Consider the following 12,583-nt stretch of genomic DNA (forward strand, 5'->3'; position numbering starts at 1 on the left):
CTGTTTGTTGCTCCCTCAGCATGGTAAACCTTTACTTCACCTTAACGGGTTCATTCAGGGATTTGCGCTATACTACAGATCACGGTGTCTTCAAATACAGACAAAACTCACTAAAGAAGTGTGAAATAAAACACCTCTGTAAATAAATTAGATTTAAATGGACATATTACACAGTAAGTCCATTCCTTAGGGCACTTGTGATCAAAATTGAACAAATATCTTGAGAGAAGCATTCCAAATGTGCAAAATATGTTTCCTCAAACACTCATTCACATGAAAAGACTTGAAAATATTTTAATAGTTCTGCCGACTGTACAAAGACTGAGCTAATTTAATAGAAACACTTATGGTGTTCATCCATAATAGCCCATGTATTGCATGTTTCCTCTTCAGGTGTTCATGCATCATGTTTGATTGCTGCTGTGATATCATAACTCTATATCAGAGGCGATTCAAGTGAATGATAAGTCGATTAAAAATATTGATGTCAAGAAATTAGATTAGATAGATTAGATTCAACTTTATTGTCATTACACATGTACAAGTAAAAAGCAACAGAATGCAGTTTAGGTCTAACCAGGAGTGCAATAGCAGAAAGTGCAGGATATAGGTATAATTTATAAAGTGCAATTATAGAAAAACTATGGGTAATATTTACAGATGGATGTACTATGAACATTATAAACAGGTTGTTTTGGCTATGAACAGAGATTAACAATAGATGAATATATGTACAATTAATGTGTACAAATATATGTACAAATTATCAGTGTTGACTGACTTATATCGATGAATTGTGCAATCGTTTTTTTCAATAGCAATTGTTTTTTCCACCCCGACGTAGTGAAAACAGAAAGCATTTCTACAATTGAAAATTTGCATGTCACCATCACAGATGGTTAAGACTAAAACTCCTTTTAACATGGAAAAGATACCTTTTTACCGATTGTTGCTTGAAGTTAGGACATGGTGTTAAAGAGAGACAATGTTCACTAGAGTGGGAGCAGTACATTTATAGAGGTGTAAAGTGAGCCTTATGAGAAATAGACTTTTGATAACTTCACATGGCGCATCTAAAGGCTGCCTAAAATCTGCAGGAAATCTGTGGCAGTATTTTTATTTGCAAGCTCATTTGAATTTTGTGGCATTCGCTTGATTTTGATAACAGTTCTGTTCTACCAGTCTTGTAGAATTAGCCATTAGATTCAAAAACATCAGACAAAAATTCATCAGATAAAACAAACTCAGATGCAGTTTGGAGTGTCACATTGCCACATGTGTTTTTTGTTATTTTATTTACAGTACTATTGCTGTTATTTGTGTATGGGTAACTTTACTAGAATTTGCCAGCATGCAAGCTGGCTAGTTGCAACTTATTAAATGTCTTGCAAATGCATTTTCTCTTCTGAATACAACTTAATTTAACTTTTTAATTCAAACAGTTGAAATAAACTAAATCAGGTGTGGTGAACCTGCTTTTGCCACCAGTGTTCCATATCACTTGTTCTGAACTGCAACCATGTGCATGTGATGTCACATGGGGCGTGGCACCACAGCACTCCACCTGATTCCATTTCGTTGTTTTTGTCTGATGCCTTTTAGGGTGCTTTCACACTTGCACTTTTGGTCTGCACCCAGCTTTATTTGATGTCAGAGTGCGGTATGTTTACCAGTGTGAACGTGTCTTTTGAACTCGGGTACGCACCCGTGAACCGTACCCGAGTTCACCTGAAAGAGGTGGTCTGGGGTACGGTTCTTGCGAACTCTGGTATGGTTCACTTCTAATATGAATGTAATCGTACCAAACAACCGTGAATCACCAACTTTACAACAATAACATTCATTCGAATGTGAACTAAATTTGGCTTTGATCCAGTCAGTTTTTTTATGTATATGAAGCTTTTCCAAAACAATAAAATACTGTACAAGCAATGTAAATTTGTTACATATATTAACATAATAAATGTAAATGTCAACATTTTGTAATTTAAAAATATTTTTGGTTTTCCTTCTAAGAAAATTTTCCATATCCACCAAAAAAATCCTTGTGTATATACAATCACAAAACAGAAGGAAAATAGATTCTTCATGCAACAAAAATCAAATAAAGCTTGAACTTTGCAACGCAGTGAACTGCAAAACTTGCGTTTCCAGTCTGACGCATTCGCGTACATATGAATGGAAGTCTATGGTGAGAAAACTCCAGTGTGACCGCGGCTTTATAGTCTGACACATGACAACGTATCATTGTATGACAAAATATTTAATTATTGCAAGAAATAAAACAATAATTAATGTTTTGTTTTTTTCATATTACTTAGTTCCTTTGTGTGGGACCACACATACTCATACGTGGACTCCAAATGTCACTTTAATTAATCTAACAAACTAAAAGATGTTTTGATGAATGATATAGATTGTATTTCATGTTAGCTCGCTTATTTTGCTCACCTACATGATCTAGCTGAGATCTGTAGTTTCAACAATGAAACTCATGCAAGTTTACATTTATGTTTGTCAATGTTTGTTAAAACTAGGATTTAGAAAACACCAAAACATTGAACTATATTGATAAAAACTAAATTGTGACATGATTGGCAATCAATACTTTTTGGAAACAAAGCCCAGACTGACAAGCAGTAATGGCTCAAAATCACTGAGCTTTTGAGATGGGAAGATGGGAAATATTTAACTGTTTTTGTTGATACTGTGGTGCAGAAATTCAGCTATAAGGTCAAAAAATTATATGTGGGGGTATTTTTTTGCGATCAGGTTTGTACAGCTCATACAGGGTCACACAGATTTTCTCATTTGCATATTGCTGCTGAGGCTCTCAGTCAAACCATCCATCAGCATAACTGCAGTTTAAAATGTCACAAAACTGTAATCCTCTCCCCATTTCTCTCTTCAATGCTCTCTGTCTGTTGATTTGTCTCTCCATCCCTTTGTGTTGCCCTATCTGTACGTTATGATTGATGGACCGAATGATTGCCTCAGTGGCATCATAATGATAATGGTTATAATTCTATTAAGGGTAATGACCAGTCTCTCTGCTGTGCCTTTCATGAACAGTTACAGTGCTGTGAAACACAGGGCTATGTAGTTTTGTGTTTTGTTTGCCCTTGATAATAATAATCTTCATTTCAAAACTGCTTGATGTGTTTACTCGTGTTTTATTTATCTAATATTTAAATTAGTTTGATGATCTGGAGTGCGCTTCCGAAACAACGACATAACTTGTGGCTAAATTCTCATAGTATGATGCATTGTTTAAGAAAAGAACGATGTAGTGAGGAGTGTTAACGTAAAACATCCATAATGATGCTTTAAGCGTGGTTGAGTAACTTACTTCTTTAGAGAAAAACCACATAATTCTTTGTGCAAATTTTATTGTTTTAGGCTATGTAAACAACACATATATTGTAGAATATATACAGTTGAATTCAGAATTATTAGCCCCCCTGTTAATTTTTTCCCCTGATTTCTGTTTAATGGAGAGAAGATTTTTTTTCAACACATTTCTAAACATAATAGTTTTAATAACTCATTTCTAATAACTAATTTATTTTATCTTTGCCATGATGACAGTAAATAATATTTAACTATATATTTTTCAAGACACTTCTATACAGCTAAAAGTGACATTTAAAGGCTTAACTAGGTTGATTACGTTAATTAGGCAGGTTAGGGTAATTAGGCAAGTTATTGTATAATGATGGTTTGTTCTGTGGACTATTGAATAAATTATAGCTTAAAGGGGCTAATAATTTTGTCCTTAAAATGGCTTTTAAAAAATAAAAAACTGCTTGTATTCTAGCCGAAATAAAACAAATAAGACTTTCTCCAGAAGAAAACATATTATCAGACATACTGTGAAAATTTCCTTGCTCTGTTAAACATCATTTGGGAAATATAAAAAAATAAAAATAAATCAAAGGGAGGCTAATAATTCTGACTTCAACTGTATGCTTCTTTTACAAATATTATTGACAATAATCTATATGAAAAAAAAATTCTATATAGAAAAATCGAAATGAAGACCGTCACAAAATCACTGAGCTAACATGTATTCTAAACTCATAGACTATATAAATCATAAAAATCGCTAATGGCTGTAGGGAATGCAATTGTCAATATGAAGATCGCTAAAACTGAACTGTAAAAATACGTTGTAAGCAAATTATACCTAAGAGTGATGACTTTCATGTTTTTTTCAATCATTCCAAGTTTAAATGTTATAATGTTCTAAATAAATAGGGCAGAGGGGGGATAATGGGGAAAAAAATACAACCGGGAACTATGTTTCTAAGTACAGCTCCAGAGGTGTAGTTGTAAGCATACAAGTTTGCGATGCAGTTTGCGAATGTTCGTTGGAATGACGGATTTGGAAAATGACAATTCAAGGAACTGTGTTTGTAACGATGGAAAAATCTTCCTCTCTTTCTCCTACACAGCGCTACAACCATGTCCAGGCCAGCGGGGGGCAGTATTAATGATGTCGCCTCGTTCCTGTCCACGGGGGCAGGGCCTGGGTCACCAACCTCAATGTTTTCCGCCTCTAGCCAAGCTGATTGGGCGGCTAAGAGACTCGTATGGGTGCCTTCAGAGAAACATGGCTTTGAGGTAAGATAGCAGCTGATCAAGATTCTTTTAGTCGTTGCTGATATTTTAAAGAGGAAGGTGGCTAATGAATGGCTAATATATCGCTTTTAGACATGTTTATAAATGCATATGATATAATGCTATTTAATTAAATGTAATGTGTCAGAAATTCTCCAATAAGTATCCAATGATTATTTGGCATAATTCTCATTTGAAGAGCCCCTATTACATTATCAAAGTCATATTTTGGTTTCGGGGTCTTCAAGAACAGGCTGATATGCATGCAAGGTGAACACATTCATTGTCTTAAAATATATATTTATTTTTACCTAATTATCCCAATGACTCTCATAGGATTTGTTCAGAGAATCATTTTTCCAAACCCCTCCTTTGCATGATGCTCATCTGTTATGATTGGTCCGATGACCCAGTCTGTTGTGATTGGTCGATTGCATTCAGTGCAAAACAGAAAGAAACACCCAACAAGCACCCGACCATGGTGCAGAGTATATGTGTGAGCAATGAAGGAATCATTAAAGCAATGTAGTTAAACACCAGCATATTGCTCTATTCTTAACCATAACCCCAAGTAGCAACAATAGCATACATTCAGTATTAACAGACACAGTGGCTAAAGTTGAACTATTTTAAAATTGACTGAAATGGAATTTATTATAATTATTGATAACGGCTAAACATCAGCCAGTATGTCAGCCTTGACAGTTTATTAGTTGGCCACAAAGACCTAAATGACATTTAAATGACAACCAACGGTCTTTAAAATCAAATGTAAGAAAACAATTCTGTTTCCATTCAAACCTGTATGCCTTTTAATCCCTGTGCAAAGCAATTTTGTTTTTTCTATTGTAAAGAAAATATTTTACAATATTTTAATTGTTTTTCAAAGGATAACAAAGAGAAATCAAAGAGGACAAATACTTGTTATGAAAGTTCCATAAATACTGTCCATATGACTCATGAGCTACATTCAATACTTTTGTGATTATTGTACAATAAGTAAAACTATCCATTTTTTTAATGAGATGCAGACCCAAAGTAATATAATTATTAAGCGAAAAGTCATTTCAAATCAAATTTCCACAAAATGTTATGTGAAGTTTGCTTGCTTCTTTTGTGAGCATGGAATTAATTAAGCTGGATTTATACTTTCGCCTGGCACCGCATTGCACACCTCCGCTGACTGCACGCGCACCTCATGAAATGGACGAGGCTTTTATACTTTCTGTGTTCGCCATTGTGATGTTCTTTAAAGCGACAAGGGGCGGTCAAAAGAAATTGATCTTAAAGTCAGACGGATAAACAGAGAAGTAGAAAGTTTTCGGAACTACATCATATCGTTAATATCATTCAATATTTTAAAACTAATTATTTTTATTATTTTTATGAAATATTTTAATGATTTTAAAGATTTTTATAACCATTCAAGATTTTTTTTTTATCAAACTTTGATGCATCACTTGCTTTTGTTCATATCCCGGACAGTTTTACCTGTTAAAGTTTATTAAAATATTATTAACAGCAGAACATGGGTTGCTCTACAAATATTTATTTTAATTATGGCAAAAATAAAAGCAAAAAAAGTACACTTACTAAAAAATACAGACATTTTTTTTTATTTAGCCCACTCCACAATTCACACATTACTGTCTGGCAAGTTTCTGTCCTTTACTTACACTAAAAAAGCAATAATGGTCCAACGTACCTGATCATTATCACAAATGAAGCCTAGAAAAACAGGGCATCAGTTTGTTGTAAACCGATAGGTCCAAATATTCTTTTTCAGTTATCAAAGAAATAATTTGTTCCTTAATTACAGTTTTGTAACTATTAAATTATTTTAAATTCAAAATTGTAACATCAGTGTAAAACCTATGAATGGTGCAAAAGCATATTTCTGTAATTGTGTAGCTGGGTCTCCACTTTTGCCATGTGCTCTTTTGGTTTTAACAAACTTATCCCTCTGGTTTTTCCAAACATTTTAACAAAAATGTTCCTCTTTTCCCACAGCTGTTGCAATTTCTAGCCAAGAATTATTGGACATCTGGTTATCCCTATGATCACGGATCATAAAGATGTCTGTACAGTCATACCTGTTTCAGACAACATTTCTTCAAAGTGTTTTATATTCAACTCAAATCAAACACGGCGCCACACGAACTATTCGCTCGAGTCTGAAAAAAAATCATGGGCTCCGCCAACCAAAATCATGTCCCAAAGCGAACCTCCGCAAATACAGCGATGACGTCACATTTGCCACACACACTCAAGCAAACTAGCGGACATGTCGAGTATAAACCAGACTTTATTCTTTCAGCTATGTGAAATACTGTAAAGGCTGATTTAAAACATTCAACTGGTAAGCAGTGTTGGGGCTCACATTACAAGTAACTCGAGTTCCATAATTATATTACTTCTCTAATGAGTAAATTAATGCATAACTTTTACAAATAAAGTAAGGCTAAGGTTTTACAGTGTGTTGTTAATTGCAGAGCTCCTCTGTTTAAAAAAAAAAAGAAGAAAAAAAAACCCTAGCAAATATTGAAAGAGATCAAAACTTAGTCAGGTAAGAAAAGCAATGCAAATGTAACACAAAAGTAACGTAACACATTACTTACCATAAAAAGTACACTACTAGTTACTTTTTTGGGAATAAATATTCTGATGCAATACTTCAAAAGTAAATTTCGCCAACACTGCTGGTGAGTAAATAGCACAATAAAAAACAGAGACATTAGTTGTTAGCTAAGGTTCTTAAAAGCTGCTATATAAAACCCTTGACTTCAGACTGTAATCTGCTTCTCAACTTTTGACCTTGTTTATGCTGGTCTTCTTCTAGTTAGTGTTAGATCTAAACAGCTACTTCAGAAACTTCTGTGCAGCCCGGCCCTCAAACAAGCACGTGTTTGAGGGCTTTAGTGCTTTGATATGACGCTCTATGAATAGCGCAATACACTTGTTGAACCAGTGGTTGCTCAATGCTAGACATCACTGCCCTGCAAAATGAGGCCTCGTCATAGTGTCCCATGTAGAGAATGTGACTGACTGCCAGAGAGAACAGAGACGAAGATCTCAGCACTTCCTGTTGGAGGTCATGAAGGCAGCACTCTATATTCTCTCTCTCTCTCTCTCTCTCTCTCTCTCTCTCTCTGTCTCTCTGTGTCTCAGTATATCTATTTCTGTTTCTCAACCACTGACACACTCCCCCTCAGACTGTCCGTCTCCATCAAACATGAATGTATTCTCTGTTTCCTACAAAATGAGTATGCGTGTGTGTGAGAGTCAGTGCTCTGTAGAAGAACATTAAGCATTTTCAATCTCTGAAATGCAGAAACTGTGTTTATCTCACAGTGTTGTTTGAAACCAAAGTTTTTAAACACCAAAAATTTATGCTGGGATTTAGCCATAGCAAGAGAATCTTTACTATGTCACTAACTCATTCAAGTCCCACCAGAAGACACAGGAGTACAGGAGAGGACAGGATCATGTTTAGAATGATCCATTGGGCAATTGGTTCAACATTGTATCTGTAATTGATCACGACTCAACAATGTAAGGATGTGTCTTAGCATAAACAATCTATGTTTAGACGTATTTGGACTGAAATCCCACTTTGCAATAACTTTCCACTTTTCAGCATAGGCTCATTCTGAAAACGTAGCCCTATATACATTTCTGGAGATTGTGAATTATGTAGCCAGAAGTACGTATGGCTGCATTTCGTCTTTAAAACCAACGCTACAGGACTGTATGATGCCATTCCTTTTCGTGCTTACCAGCTTGCCACTTACCTTCGTATGGACGGCTTTCCCACTGTTACCAGTTTCTCCAATTAGCTCGCCATGTATCTCTGTGGACTTAAGATGCAGAGGAGTTGACAACCGTCGACGGAGTTTGAGTCTGGTAAAGAACGGTTCCAGAAAGTAGGTGAAACAAAAACAGAAGCCGAAAAATGTAATTAAATAAACAAGTAAATAACAGGGTGAGAATGTGGTAAAATCTGAAAACGTGGTAAAAATCAGGCGAGGGCTTTTCTTGTTCTGGATTGCTTATTAAAACTGTCTGTTGGTTTTAGGAAAGGAGGAGGGTTGGTCAGTCGATCAGTCAGTCAGTCATTCAGTCAGTCGTCAGCAGCCTCTGGTGGATTTACGTGAGAATAGCACGAATGGCACTCGTGAGAGAATTTTGAGATCTCAAAAAGCTTACACAGCGCCCTCTTGTGGATTCTTGAAAACAAAAACTGCAAAAACACACCTCCTGGGACGTATTCGGCAGTCTCCAGAAATGTATATAGTGGTATGTTTGCAGAATAAGCCTGTGTTGTCATCTTCAAACTGGTAAAAGACTGAACCCAAAGTGTGTAAAGGCATTAGTGAAAGGTAGGGAAAGTGTCATGGTTTGGTGGTGTTTTCTGCAGCAGGATTTGAGCCCTTAATAAAGCGACATGGCGGAGTGAATGAAAATGTTAGTCAGAAGCTCCTTTGACAACAGACACGTGGTTCCTTTCCTGTATTCATCACAAAATCAGCCAGCAATTTTCGTGCAGGGAAATGAACCACACACAGCAAAATGGGCTAAGCTGTTGCTTAGTGGTGTAATGATATTGTATACTCAAGTCATTATTCGATACTTATCCTGATAATGCACTCACGATACAATATTATCTCATATGATAGTCCTGTATATGCTATAAAACTAGAGTTTAATAGTATTATTATTATTTCTCAAATATATGGTTAAAAACAATTCTAATATTATAATATGTAGACCTACTATTGGTTAAAATGCAACATTTTGTGTGGACTTGAGGAGTGTTGGACCTGAATAGACTTTAAATTGGTCCTCAATGCACAGGACAGTGATAACAAAATTCTGAAGATAAATTAATTATGCTAGATATACCCCAAAAATAAAGTTATACTGCTGCTGACACTGTAAATATGTACACTCACACTATGAATACAGGCATTCATTGAATTTACAGAATAGCAGCAAGCACAACTCTCTGTGTTTGCTATGAAAGAATACATATCTAAAATGCTTGTTGTAATCATACTTGTAAATGCACTATGGTCATTTAAATGATGTGCAAAATTTATTTGCAATTCTTATTATGATGATGTATCGCTAAACCTCCACCATCCATTTAAGCTGAAAACAGTAAAATAATGAAATGGCAACCCTGAGTTCTGATCTAAACCTATTTGAAATTCATGCTGACAAAGTTATACTGTAGTTAAGAAACCCATAAGAGTCAGAGAACTGTGGAAGAGACTGGAAGAAGATCTGGAGTGGATCCAAGATCCCAGCAGAGCAGTGGGAGAGAGTAGTGGTGTCCTGTGAGAGGCATGTGATGTCTGTGACAAACTAAGGATGTCTGTAACAGACAAAAATACGATAAATATGGTGATACACTGTAAATGTGTTGTTCAAAGCAAGGGCTCTACACTTCCTACTAATATTTGACTTCGGGGACCTTCTAAAAATGTATTTGTAAGCTTTTTACAAAAGGGTTTTTGTTTAAGTGCCTTGGTTATTTAGCAAAATCCTATTATATTGTCATTGTTTGGTCTTAAGTAAAATTTCCTCCAATTTTGAATGATGAAGATTCCTTTATTGATCTTTACTGTACACCATACATGCACAAATACACATGCACGGACATTACATACACACACACACACACACACACACACACACACACACACACACACACACACACACATATGGCTGTATTTGGCACTGGTGGGAGGCATATGCCTTATGCTGTGTTCACACCAGACGCGGCATGCGCGAATAAATCACGCTATTCACGCGTAAATAGATGCGTGAACAATTTGAGCTTACTCACTTTATTCACTCGTCAAATCCACTTCATTTGTTCGTCAAATTCAGTTCATAATAGACACGGATTCGCAGAGTTCACTAGATCCTTTCAGAGGTGCACCCAGCTCTTTGAGTTCATCAACTCCTCCAGAAACTGTACCTGGATGATGGAAGCTTTCAATGGTGCTTCCGACTGAGCCGAGCTCAGTTTGATGAACTGTTGTCCGGTGTCAGCAGGAGAATTTCCCCCGGGACACCAACAACAGGTGCTATGTCATAATCACGCCCCTACAAGAGCAAGCTCATGATTGGTTAACACGGCGTGAATGTCCGCTGAAGTTCAGATTTTCCAGCTTGAGCGATTCGTGCAAAATGTGCATTAAGCGCATCAATTGTGCAAAATGCGATTTATTTGCCGGAGAGTCTAAAAATCCTTTTGTATGAAGAACTACTTTCTTCTGCCATGCATTCACATCTGCAGCTGAAACCGCAGAAACCAGCAGAAACCGTTGCTGCCTAACTTCAGAGCTCGTATTTGAATGATTCTCTAGCATAATGTCTACAATGATGACAAAATGGTGACAATGGTGATTTGCTGACATTTTAAGATTATAAGGCTGAACGGCATTAAATCCCATCAGTCTAGAGACATTTCCCAGTATTTCTCTGTTGCAATCGGGAGATCACAATAATTAAACCCCAAAAAGCCAAAGCAAGGAGGAAAAACTCTAAACACATGCGGACATTTCTTCTTTCTTTCTGTTTACTAAACTAGTCTTCTGTAACGAAAACAGAAGACGCATTTGAAACAAACAGATGGCCAACCAAAAAGTAACTCAGGGTTGTTCCAAAATCTCACACCCAATACACTACAATTATATGGTATAAATACAGCACTACAACATACAGAAGAGAGAGATTGACTCAGAAAGTCCCTTTCCAGTTTAATAATAATTTGATCAGTTGTAGTTAGAAATTTCGCTGTTTTTCTCCTCTAAAGGCTGATTATGTGGTCTCTGTCACCATCTTTTGGATGGACAACATCAAACGTCTTTGCTCAGTGACAGGCTAATGGCCGCTGTCGCACTGTCTCTCTGAAATTATATATATTTAAAATAGGCACTATCCTTATAAATAAACTGCATTGTTGCAATCTAAACAACTACATTCTCACCTAAAAAGACTCAAAAGTGCATTAGGTTGCTCATCAGCAGCAATATTTGTCAAGCAGAATATCGCATGGTTATCAGAACTGTTTTATATATATATATATATATATATATATATATATATATATATATATATATATATATATATATATATATATATATATATATATATATATATATATATATATATATATATATATATATATAAACACACACACATGCACACACACACACACACACACACACACACACACACACACACACACACACACACACACATATATATATATATATATATATATATATATATATATATATATATATATATATATATATATATATATATGCAAATAAATGCATGTATTTTTTGTACTTTAGTTTATTCTTATTTAAATGAGTAATTCATTTACAGCCAACACTGAACTTTTCTCTTTACAATGATTGTTAATTTAATCAAAGACAGTGACACATCGACTGCAAATGTGGGGTTGACGTCATGTTCAAATAACATTTTACAAAGAGCACATTCATTGGTCCTGTCATGATGCTTTATTCTTCTGCCTGTGTTTCCTTTGGTCAGTCTGCCAGCATGCGCGAGGAGCGAGGCGATGAGGTGGAGGTGGAGCTTACAGACAGTGGGCGGAAACTAACACTTCTGAGGGAGGAGCTTCAGCGGATGAACCCTCCCCGATTCAGTAAAGTTGAAGACATGGCCGATCTCACATGCCTCAATGAAGCCTCTGTCTTACATAACCTACGAGAGAGATACTATTCAGGACTCATATATGTGAGTGTTTCCCTCAAGTCAAATTGTGTTTTCAGTGATCATTGAGTCCTGACACGTGCCTGAGAATATGCACTGCCATCACTTGAGTGTGAGTGAGCATGTGTGTGTGGGTTTTCTCTGAGTAAGTGAGAAGGATAGTGTTACACACACACACAGATGCACACACGTGTGTTTGTTCATC

General features: G+C 35.9%; 1 protein-coding gene across 2 annotated transcripts in view; it reads left to right on the top strand.

The window, feature by feature from the left end:
* Positions 1-12,583, top strand: part of myh14 (myosin, heavy chain 14, non-muscle) — a 94,099-nt gene that overhangs the window by 13,602 nt on the left and 67,914 nt on the right. For both annotated transcript variants that reach the window (XM_056474837.1, XM_056474838.1), the window contains exons 2-3: positions 4,455-4,623; positions 12,196-12,402. In XM_056474837.1, coding sequence (XP_056330812.1) covers positions 4,465-4,623; positions 12,196-12,402 — 366 coding nt within the window. In that variant the 5' untranslated portion in view covers positions 4,455-4,464. The remainder of the gene's footprint in view (positions 1-4,454; positions 4,624-12,195; positions 12,403-12,583) is intronic.

The sequence above is a fragment of the Danio aesculapii genome, chromosome 16 (assembly GCF_903798145.1).
Source record: "Danio aesculapii chromosome 16, fDanAes4.1, whole genome shotgun sequence".
NCBI classification, from domain to species: domain Eukaryota; kingdom Metazoa; phylum Chordata; class Actinopteri; order Cypriniformes; family Danionidae; genus Danio; species Danio aesculapii.